Source organism: Streptopelia decaocto, assembly GCF_964273445.1.
Source record: "Streptopelia decaocto genome assembly, chromosome: 4".
In the NCBI taxonomy this organism is placed as follows: Eukaryota; Metazoa; Chordata; class Aves; order Columbiformes; family Columbidae; genus Streptopelia; species Streptopelia decaocto.
The window spans coordinates 21400223-21412319 of NC_138658.1; the positions used below are offsets into that span (position 1 = coordinate 21400223).

The following is a 12097-nucleotide window of genomic DNA, read 5'->3' on the forward strand; positions in this document are numbered from 1 at the left end:
CTGACCTTCTGCCTAACTAGACATCACAGAAACATTCTATTTTGCCTGGTCTCCCCAAACACAGAGAGACAGACATGCACAGGTCAACCTTGAGATGCCAAGTTGTAGCCATTATTCTTCATTCTCCCAGTGGGTTTTACCACTCTCCTACAGTTGGGCATTGCTCTTAGTTTTAAAGATGACCCAAATACTATTTTAAAAGTTGGTGCGTCCAGCTTTGTTGGTTTAACGATCAGTTCCTTGCGATTTGAAGTCAACTGCTGCCACCTTCAAGCTCTCTACTTGATCAACCTGCCCACTCTTCTCTAACCCCCCAAAACATTGTTCACAGGACTGAGGTGGTTGCTAGCTGGCTGGGAAGGACTTCCAACTCATTATAACCCTGATTATCTTGCAGTAGCGAAGCATTTCCCAACCTGTCAATGAAGCCACCACAGTGTCAGCTCTAGGTTGCTTACATCTGTGTCCACCTTACACGCTGATCTCCACTGCACCTGCTCCACATCTGCTGCTCCATATCTGCTCTGCCTGTTGTACCCTGATGATGTGGAGATGTGGAACCAATCTGCAAGAACGAGAAAGTTTCTGCATCAAGGAGCCTGGGATATCTCTGTATTTATAAGCTTTCTGTGCACTAAGTCGATGAAACTTCAAGTTACATGGTTTGTAGTCTATCTTAATTATCAAGCTATTACACAGCATGCACAATTTTTCCTAGTACTACTTTAAAATCCTAGCTGTGGTTTTCATTGTTCTAGAAATCTGCTACACAAATGCTGCTAAGAAAGTAGGGTGTAAGTTGTCTTATGTCCCCTTCTCCTTGCCAGCTTCTTACTAACAAAGGAATTCATGACAGGAAAAAGGCAAACTTCTCTCTAGTGACAGCAGTGCCATGTGCTCTTTTCATGTCTGTCTGGGCCCCATCATCAGGGTGATACGCAAAGCCTGCCTGTGCTCAAATGACTGCAGCAGGTCAAAGCTCTGGCCACAGAAGGCTGAGGCAATGCTGTCCTGGTGGGTGATGCAACCAGAAGCTATGGAGAGGGCTGTATTTCTTACGGGAAACATCTGCCTGTCACTTCGCATTCAGACGTGCAGTTTGAGGCTGCTGGTAGGTGCTCATGTCACGGTAATGACTGTGACAGGAGTTTTCCATCTCTAAGGAGGTGACAGTTGTGACATTTGGTTTGAGCGCAGGTTTGAAGCCACTGAGCTCCTCTGCTTGAGAGCAGGCAGTGAGGACAAACTCTGCACAAGGCTGTATTTCAGAACATCTCAGCAATTAACGCAGCATTCAGGCAGCACCATGCAGCTCTGTGGGCTGGTGCTGCTAAACCTGCATCCAACACGCCCATGGCAGCACATCCTGACCTGCCCAGCGGCCACTGCCTGCTTGGGGAGCCAGTGGAGCCACCTCAGTGCTGAAGTACAAACCATACTCTTATAGATGGGCTGTGTCTGGGTCTCTTTGATTGAAGCTCTTCTGCCTTCTCCCCATGGCTTTGCACAAAGGCAGCACCCAACACCACTGCTTTGGGGTCTGCACTCTCTCTTTGCTGCTTTTCCCACATTTTCGAGTGAAGCCAGTGGAGAAATGGTGTTCGCTGGAGCTGGCATATGAAAACGTGTGCCCAAGACGTGGCAGCAGCTGAAGAAGACTATACAATGCTGTAACACCACACTGTGACACAAATCCATACCTGCACTACTGTTTTCAGACCTGGCCGCTGTGTTGGAAGAGATGTGACATGTTTGGTGTTTTCCCTGCAGCTTCTCAGAGGCCTGGAGCTGCTGCTTTATTTCACTGGAATTAAAAACAAGGGATAGGTTAACTTATGAATAAATTAGTAAGGAAAATCCATGAGACCATTTGATTTCAGGAAAGGATTAGGATGAGATTAATATATCATAAAGGTACACTCTCTTGTATATAATATACAGGCAATTACCAAGAGGAACAGAAGCAATAATGCAAACTCTGCCCCTCTCCCTCTGGTCTACTACAGCAAAAACTCTCTGCTTCCACTGACAAAAAGAAAGAAAACGATAAGATTTGCATTATATCTTGAAATTCAGTAATTAGAAGGCCTCTTTCAAATGCAGAGGAGAGCAGTCTGCTGAGAGCCCAGTAACACCAGCTCCCACACTTTCAAACCAGTTAAACAGATGAGAGCTGGGCTGTCAGCAGCAGTACCTCAGCACCAGCCCGGCATCTTGTTTCACTTATGAGAACAGGCTGTAAGAGCAGGGCAGATGATGGGAACAGCACAAATAAGCGGGGTGTCTGCAAGCCTGCCTTCAGTTTTTGGGAGGTGCCCCAGGCACAGGTCACCTTGGTCCCTTTTCCAGATGGGCTCCTGCACTGGTCAGACTCCGAGCAAGATCAGATACAGGCACTGTGGAGATGCAGAACAAACAATGCTGATGAAGGCTCTAATGATGATGAGAGGGGCTGGGAAGCCAAGGGACAGGATCAGCTCCATGGCCAGGCCCCAGCATGGCTGCCTTTGTAGCTCAGTCAAAAAGCAGGGGTGACAACCCGGACACAGCTCCTGTGCCAGGGGACAGTCACACATATTAGGTGTTTAGTCCTGTGTCCTGGCTCTGGTGGGTTTGTGGGGTGTCAATGTCTCCTCCTGGTGCGTGGGATGCATATTTCCAGCCCTTCTAGCAAAATTCTGCTTTTATTTCCAAAATGTATTTCCTATGTAAGCATGAGAGACAGGGCACACTGCTTGGGGGGTCACAGACTGGAGGGAGCTGACGTGGCTTTGCTTTGCAAAGCTTCAGCATGGAAGGGGGGCAGGTATGGGGGGAGGTATGGGGAGAGCAACGGGGCAAGCAAGAGTCCCATCCTCCTGTATCTCTGCAAAGGAGTCCCAGGGTGTCCCACACAACCCCCATGGCTTTCTGCTGTTCCCCCTGCTAGTTGCTTTTGTTTTCATTGTAGAATAAATTAAAAAAAAAAAAAAAAAAAAAAAAGAAAAACAAAAAAGTGGGTGGGATACAGAGAAGAAAACTAAGACAATTAAGGCAGGATTTGGGCACTGGCGGGGAGCTGCCGTAGGTGGTGGGTATTAGCAGCAACAGCTGCTGCACTTCCCATTAGAGGAGAAAGCAAAGATCGTCCCTGAAAGGATGGGTCTCAGGCAGGCTGGGAAGGGAGCAGCGGCAGCAAGCCCAGCGGCGTACGTGTCCCGAGGTAAGCAAGGGGTGGCACGGCCAGTCCCAGCCTGGGTGGCCCTGGGGACCATGGCCCTGATCCCCACACCTGAGGGGTGAGGAGTGCAAACGGGGGGCTGGGGGGGGGGAATGGAAAACAGCGGCACAGCCTGGGAAACTCCTGAGGAAAAGAGCAGCTGCTCAGAGGCGCTTTCACGCACTCCTGAGAGAAATTATATCCAGCAAGCAAGGTCTGGGTGTACCTAAGGGGGCAAGGCTGACTCCAGGAGGAGGAGGACATCCCATGCAGGGGCTGGGATGTTTGGTGAAGGCTCCTGTGACTCCCACAAGCATCTTCTGGCATGTAACTGTTTGGAGTGGGATGATGCTCAGCTGTGGAAGGGTAAACTGCATCTGTCTGCTCCATGGTTCAGGCTGGGCACAAACTGTTTTGTTTGCAATGGTGGTTTGTTAGAGACAGCTAGCAAGTTCCAGAAGTGTTAGAGATGGAGGTGTAATCTAGACCTCCTTGGTCTCTAGTTTCATCTGATTTATTTACATCTTTTTATTGATAAAGCATAATGAAACCTAAGCCAGGAAAAGCTGCACGTTGAAAAGAAGATGTTAGAAAGAGCTACATGTAAAGCAGAACTACCTGCCTTATTGTATGGGCCCTGCAGCAGCTCTGCAGGTCCAAGGGGAAATGTTTGCCCCATGGATCAGGTTTTACATTTGGGCTGGGAAGGGTGGCGGGTGCTGAGTGTGATCACACAGAGTTTTCTCCTCCTGCTAAACACCACGAGACTCTTTAGGCCTAATCTTCCCTGACCTCATCTTCACAAGAAATGCAACTCCATGGGCGACTTCACAAGAAAAGCATCCTCTTGTGGGGCCTCCCCTCTTCCAGACTCAACAATTTACTTCAAAATTTGAAATTCTGTGGATTGCTGAAGTGGCTCCATGCACAGAGAAATCATTTATTCTCCTTCATTTAAAGGCTGTGGGAAGGGTGGCTCTGTAGCTTGGCTAATTCAAAGGCACCAGGCTGCCGAAGCCACTGCTTTGAAGTGAACCCGCCCGTTGTTTGATGACCATAAGATGGAGGAGGGAAGGAGAGCCCACATGGCCATCGTCAGCTGGGCATGCACAGCCCTGTGCTTGGTCTCCTGCGCAGCTGCCTTCTCTCAAGGCGCCAGCCCTTCTGCCTGCACCGACATGATGCCCAGGCATCTGAGAGCCCAGCTCCACAGCCCCAGCAACAACTATGTGACTCTCCACACCAACATGTCCTTTTACTCCCCAGGCGACAAGGTTCCAGGTAAGGAACAACTTCTGACTTTGCATCTTAGCCCAGCGATGGAAAAAGCCCCAAAGCAACTTCTAGTTCTACCTTGTGGCAGTTCCATGGGCAGATTTTCAAGTTAGGTTCAGCTGACAGGCAGTGCTCCCCAGCCTGGCCACTTGCCTGCTCATCCCCATGCCAAACAAAACCCTTCAGAGGGCAGAGCACAGGCTCTTGCATTTGTGCTGGGGTGGGGCGGGGGGGAGTACCCAAACCTTCTTCCTGAAAAATGGCTGCATGTTGCCTCACGAGTGTGGTTAGCAGCTTATAATCAAGGGGCAAAAAAAGACTCAAGCAAATTATTTTTGCAGTTTCACAAAATTAAGGGTAAAGTCTGGCCTCTGGCGTTCGGCATGTCCAGGGCAGGCTGTGACAACAAAGCAAGTTGGATTTTGCGTGCGTGTGTACAGAGTTTTCTTTTGATTTCAGTGCCATCACCAGAAACCCCACTGCAAACAACTCACCCCACAGCTACGATACAAATCGCTTCGTGTCTCATGTTTTGTCTTTGCAGTGACGGTGAGGAGCACCCGGGATTTTATGGGCTTTTTGCTTCAAGCTCGCAAAGTCTCTAACGATGAAATTGCCGGCACATTCATCTTCATTCCTCCTGGTTCCAAGCTGCTGACTTGTTTTGAAGATGGTGACACTGTCACCCACTCGGACAAGTCGCTGAAGAGAAACTTGTCCTTTGTATGGAAAGCACCAGACCAACCCATTGGAGACATCAAGTTTTTGTAAGAACATGTTGGCTCCTAGCCAGAATTTGTGTCTTCTCAGTTAAAGACTTGGCTTTATTTTTCCATCATACTTGTCCAGCACAGTAGTTTATGTATCTTGAACCCCATGTAGCTAAATACTTATCAAATGCTGCAACAGTATCCCAGATGGTACATAAATTGCCATTTATATCTGCTGGGTAGTGCTGCTTTTTATTTACATGGTCACTATTTTCTCAGTATAAATACACTGGAAGATGACAGCCTAAGCACTTAGGAAATAGAAATATTAAGGCATAAAGAAAGAACTGTGATCACATTGCCTGTCTTTCTAAATAAGACAGACCATAGGATTTCCCTGCCTACAGGATAATCTTGTATATCACGTCTTAAAAAAAAAAAAAAAATATATATATATATATATATATATATATATATATATATATTAGTGGGCTTTTTTAAAGTGAAATGTAAATAGAATTATTCACAGTAGGAAGACAGAACAAGCACTGGGTCAAAACTTGACATTCCTGTTCTGCGCCGAAGTCCCAAACTGTCCAAATAGTTTGGTTCTGATTTGGAATGAAATTACACATTTTCTGACTGGCTGTCTTAGAGGTAGCCTAGAGATTTTTCATTTTGGAAGAAATTGAATCGTTATGTTTTGACTTCACAAAACCACTTAGAAGCTGCTTGGCCAGATCCTTGGCTGCATCCCAAAACATAAGCGTCCTGGTGAGCTCCATGGCTTGTGCATCTCGTCATGATTCAACACAAATTCATTGAAACATAAATATTGCTGCTCAGCATTTCCAATTTTGTCTGTTGTTTTAGATCAGCAAATATTATTAAAAACAAGTAAAACTCAAGCAACTGAATAAAACCAACCCAAACCCAAGAGCGTCTATTCCCAGCCACTCACACTGGTGCTTTTGTTGTCCTCTGGCTTTTGACCTTCCAAGCTGACTTCTGATAGCATCTCCCTTTTCTCCTTACCACAGCATCTGGAAAAACTCCTTGTCAGGCTTAAAAATGCCTCATAAGAGTTGGTCTTCCTTAAGCTAATTCTCCAAAGCAGCTGAACAATCTGAGCTGAAATTCTCCCAAAATCGCCAGGTTAAAGGTGGCTCTGGATGAATGGTTAAAGGTTGGCCAAGAGCAGCTTTGGCACCTGCTAAAGCAGAGTGTTAGGCAGGCTCAAATATCGGAGGGCTGAGAAGAGAGACTTTTTTCCTACCTATTCTGCTGTTTGTACAAGTTAAATTGACTTGTTTTAATTAGTAAATACCACTGTTGTTGCCCTGCCTACAGAAGATTATAAGCAGAGCTATTCCAAGTTTTCCAAATGTACTTCTATCAACACAGCGAATATAATAGCTTTTTTAAGTTCCCACACATTTCTTTGACTGACCTTAACTATGAGTGGTGATTCTTCACCCAGTAGCCTTTTTATGGGACTTGATATCTTTTATTTGTAATACAAAACATGTGACAGGCTAATCCTTTAAAATATTTTTGTGCTGCTTCTGCCTTCGGATGAAAGCAGTCCTTGTGATTAGCTAAACAGCTGGATGTTTTATTAATGCTATAGAGCCCGTAAATTCTTGCCTAATTATGTTTTAACAGCATCTCCGTAGTCCAGTCATACTTTGTTTACTGGGCAAAGATTGAATCTGCTATCGTAGCTCAGCGAGGGCAAAACAAAACGCTTGTTGGCAGCGGCGAGAAGCCCCACCCTGAAGCCCCTGCACCCTCGCAAGAACTGGCTGACCCACATCCCACAGGTATGGTGAGCAAAGGTACGGGGTTTTTTACTGACTGTTTATCACAGAGTAGCTTTACAGCTTATTCTGGGCAAACACTGAACACAAGTGACTCAAATAAACTGGAGGGACTGGAGTTCTTCCCATTGGGGAGGTCAGGGATGGCTGTGGTGGACTCGAAGTGATGGCACGGGTCAGTGTTTGAGGTGATGGAGCCAGTCCTGAGGAGGGTACCAGAAAAATAAATGGGGTTGCCAGATCTTACAATTTCAATGCAAACCCTAAAATACAATGTTCTTTAACTAAAATATCAGCTCCTGTGGACAAGCAAGTGCAATTAGCAATGCTGCCTAAATAAAGGAATATATTTGTCTCTAAATGTGACTATTGCCCTTCAGGTATTTACTTAGTTATATTTATGTGGTCTCTGCTCAGTAAAATGCTCCAACAATTTATGTATACTAAAATCAGATGTGTTTCTCAGCATTTTTGGCATGGCATCAAGACTAAGTTTTAATTATTTCACTTGAATGTAATTCAGGCATCAGGCTTTAATGCTTGATTTTCTATCTGGGTTCCCACTTTAAATTGACATGAATATTAAAAAAAAAAAAAAAAGTCACCATCATGATCCTTCCTGGCACATGTTAGCACCAAGTGGGATTTGAAACAAACAAACCAAAGACAATTGGCTTCTGATCCTCTCTCCCTGCTTCTTGTTTTGTGTCTGTGTTGGACAAGGTCCCACCTCTCCTGCGGCTGCCACCAGCTCCCCGGTGCCACCTGCCAGCCCCACTGGCATCATGACAACACTGGCACCAGAGCCAGGTTTTGGTGAGGGCTCAGCTGCCCATCCCATCACTGAGCTGAAGCAGCCAGCCCGGCCGGAGCGGGCTGTGTCCAGCCAGAGCAGCGGATCCAGCAGCTGGGGGCTGGAGCCGTCCCTCCCCACCCAAGACCTCAGCACGGCAGACACTTTGCGAGGTTTCCTCTCCCTGGATGATGCCTCCAGCTACAGCATCTCTGACGGGTACTGCCCCAAGCCCTGATGTTGAAGCTAGGTGGTGGCAAGAGCTATTTCTCCAACCCTTCTAGGGAAGAAAAATGCAGGGTGTTTCAAAGGGAGGGAGCCAGTTTCAAAGCAGTATATTTAATGATGGCAACAATTCACAACTACACAAAAATTTATAAATGGTTTAACAAGTTATCAAGCAAGTTATTCTTTGAAACTATGCCTTGACCTTTCAAGTGGTAAGAGTTTCATTCATGGGTGGTTCATGGTTGCAGAGATACAGTGATTTCAAATTGGGTTCCTCTTTTTGAAGCACCCTGTAGTACTGGTTTCCCTGTGGATGAGTGAGGGCCTATTTAGGAAGGTGTCTGCAGCTGGGGGGAAGGCAAAAGGGAGTTTTCTTGCCAGCATTTTTAGAAATAATCCTTTGGAGACTGCACGTGACAGTGACAGGGAGAAAATCCAAGTCTTAGAAGGTTTGGATCATATGAGCTTTCATGCAATGTTTTACACTGTGGGTGAAAATGATGGAAATAGGAATAAAAGATCAGGTGCTATTAAAATACAGCCCCGTACAGTCTGGGTTGATTGCGTGCATCCCAAGGCTGCACTAGTGAGTGGCACAATTCTCAGAGGATGCAGATCCTGCAGAGCCTGGGGGCTTCCACGTGAGCTGCAGCGACAGGTATCACTATCACTCACTAACCTGCCTTTCCCATGTCCGTGTTTCAGAGCAGAAAGTGTTGCCAGTGCTGCTACACCACACTTGTGCTTGATGTGTAATGGAGATGGGCAGGTAAGCAGCAAGGATGTGGAGGGTGTCTTCTCCAAAGACAGAAAGGTCTAAGAGAAGATGAGGATAAAACCTCTACTGCAACACAGCATCAAGCAGCCCACGTAGGTCTCATAAAAAATGTGAGCATCTGGCATAGCTGTGGAAAGAAGTGGAGAAATGAAAGCAAAAGAAGAGTTACTGCACAAGGCAAGACCAGAAGAACATAATGAAATAAAAATAGTGAGAAATTAGGCAAGAAAGGAGAGTAGTACAAAAAGAAAGGAGAAATGAGGTGAGATAGAGCAAGGACTTCCAAGACAATTCCATTTGCTATCCCGAAGTCCAAGATCCTGCATTATATCCTTACACTATGGCATTTGTATTTTGAGGGCAAGTAATCCATATACGTACAATCCTAACTTTGCCAGGAGCAACTTTGCAGTTTGCAGTCCAGCCACTGAAATGCTTTTATCTGCTACTCATATTTTACTAGCAACTTCAGAAACCGTCTCTTCCACAAAGGATGCTCTGACCCTCCCAAACTTTGGTTCACAGCTTGCCAGGGCTCCTACCTCAGCTTTGTGCTCCTGTCACACTGTCTTCCCAGCAAGCTTTAGAAATTGCTAATGATGGTAGAGGGTGAGTGTTTCTCTGGTGTAATTAATGGATGCGTGAAAAAGCCTGCTGGGCTGGACAGGCTGGAGAGGTGCCAGCTACTGAGGGCCAGATCCAAATCTCAGTGGAGCCGAAGAAAAGACTCCAGTACATTTTATAGGTTTTGGATGGGGGCTCAGGTGCACAGTGGGAAGGGAAAAATTCGGTGGGGGCCTCCTAAATTGTACAATTGTTTCACAGTCAGTCTTGGATGATATCTGCAGCAAAACCTGGGCTGCAGAAGTGGCATGGAGTGCCCATCATTTCATGATGGATAAAAGAAGGTGTCTGGCACCGAGCAGAGCCCCTAGGAACAGGAGCAAGCAAGAACAGTCATTCGCACTAAAATGAGCAGTCAAGCAACACTGAGAGGCAGCAGGTTCCAAATGGGCTTTGTAGACTGAGAAAGCAAGAGGGGCTTTGGGAAGATTGTATGTGACTGCTCGAAAACCACTGACATCAAAGGCCACCTCAAGTCTCCTGGGTCCCTCTGCTCCATGATTGAATCCACAGTCTCAGAAGGATGATACTGAATGCCAGTGGGGCTGGTGGGACACTAAAGCTTGGCTGGGAAGATCATGCCTGCCCTTTCAGCATGACTCTGGCATCGCTCAAGGTGAGAATCATTTAATAAGTGATTTTTCCTGTGATAACGATGCCTGTGAAGAATACCACCACCACCATGGGAGATGCAGACCTTTACCTGTGCAAATCAGTGACCTCCTTCTCTGTCTGTGCCCTATACCTCTGCCCCTTCAACCCACTCTGCCTTGCCCCTGTAGGTCCAGCTCCCAGTGCCTCCTCTTTCCTACGGCAACTCTGATATAGGCAGAACTGTGCTGAATCTGGGTCATTTCCTAAAAGCTACTTGACTAACTAGGTGATGGAGCAGGGTTATTCCAAGGCCAGGAGGGGACATCTGGGTGTCAGAAATACAGAGCTGAACTATACTGTGACGTAGGTAGTGGATGAGAATCTCATCAGACCCCTTTCTCTTCCCTCACTGTGCATTTTGGTGTGTTTTTGCTTTCAAAGGCAAGTACTGAGAGTGAGGCCATCTTGAAAACCTCCCTGCATGCAACAGCATCTCCTGCCCTTCACCTACACACTCACCTGGTTGATGCTGCTGTGACAACAGCCTGGTTTGGTGACGCTGATGCTGCCAGCAATTTGTCATCGGCTTCAAGACAAATGGCAGAAAGAAATCTGACCCTGCAGCCAGATGATCCAGGCTCCAGGGGTGAGGAGGAGGAGGAGGAGGAGAAGGAGGAGGAGGAGGTGAGCGAGAATACCCTGCTGTGGGTGACCAGACCAGCTCCTGAATCTGCTGTTCCAGAGAAGGGGGAAGACCCTCGCAGAGGGACCCAACTCCTAGCAGCCCAGCTCGGCATCCTCCTGGTCTGCACAGCCGTCCTGGGCCTGGCTCTGGCAGCCGCCTTGCGCTGCGTCTGTGCCCAGCATTGCCACAAGCGAACCGAGGTCTCCTTCAGTGAGCCGGACACCAACGTCATCGCTGTCAGAGAAAATGGGGAGGTGATGCACTTCCGAAAGATCCGAGAGAACAGCTTCGTGCTGGTGCAAGCCGAATACAACTGGGTCAGCCCCTCGAGCAGTGGGAAGAAGACAGTCATCTGACCACCTGTGACACTGAAAGCGATGCTGCAGCAGCCGGTGATGGTGAAAATAGCCCAGACTATAGGACGCAGCAGTAAGGTTCCTGTATGTGCCATTGTATAGGTAAACAAGCTTGAAGCAGTTCAGACAGAGGTGTTAGCCAGAAGTATCTAAGCTACAGCTGCTAAGAAGATAGAAGTTGATAGATTGTTCAGTGCATTACACTTACTGCAATTAATATTGTATATCTGCTCATTAGATGTCACTGCAGCCATGACATTCACTGCCTCTGTTGCCTTAAGGGTGCAGCCAAAAACAGAAATTCTTCCTCTGCACTGTAGTATTGTCTCCTATTTAATCTAAATATTCAACTGTTATATTTCTTTCTAGGAACTAGAAATCCGGGATATAAACCAAACCATTCTCATTTAAGAGCTTACAGTTTTGATTCTATGTCCTTGGTGTCTCTCAAACAAAATATTTACCAGTAGTTCTTAAATTTCAATTTGAAAATAAAATGCAATAACTCATTAGTGGAGAACATTGATCCAAAGAGTGCTGAATTGATCTATGGGAACAAAACACAGGGTGGCAGATACCAGCTTTTGGGGGAGAAACATGCTTCCTCATCAGGTGCAAATGGAAGAAAACCTTTCCTGTCCATTTGCACCTGATGAAGAATCTTGTTTAAGCCTAACAGCCAGCATTTACTTGGTCTTTTACTTTGAGTCAGCTCAGTAACACTCTGCGCAGGAACTCAGGCTGACAAGTACCCTTCCCAGGTCACTTTGGAGATCCCCAGCAAAGGCTGCGTGGAAAGTTTACAGCATCTTTGTTCTCTGAGTTTGTGCAAACTTCTCTCTGACCATGGGGTTTTCTGCAGGAGGCCACTAAAACTGCCCTTGGAAAACATGAAGATCCTTGACACCTTCTAAGAAGGAGAGGTGATGACAGCAAGGGTAAATGTTGATTTTACTGCAGTTTGGAAAGAGCCAGAAATAGACCTGATACCAATACTCTTGAGATGAAACTTTTAGAGCCTTTCAGAGAGAAGTC

At 46.5% G+C, this 12097-nt stretch overlaps 1 protein-coding gene across 1 annotated transcript; it reads left to right on the top strand.

The window, feature by feature from the left end:
* Window positions 1-4260: 4260 nt before the first annotated feature.
* REELD1 (reeler domain containing 1) lies at window positions 4261-11062 on the top strand (the record flags this gene model as incomplete). Its single annotated transcript, XM_082051212.1, has 6 exons — window positions 4261-4480; window positions 5019-5241; window positions 6850-7007; window positions 7728-8016; window positions 8731-8794; window positions 10463-11062. 6 exons carry the CDS (start codon window positions 4261-4263, stop codon window positions 11060-11062), a joined length of 1554 nt encoding a protein of 517 aa, XP_081907338.1.
* Window positions 11063-12097: the final 1035 nt, after the last annotated feature.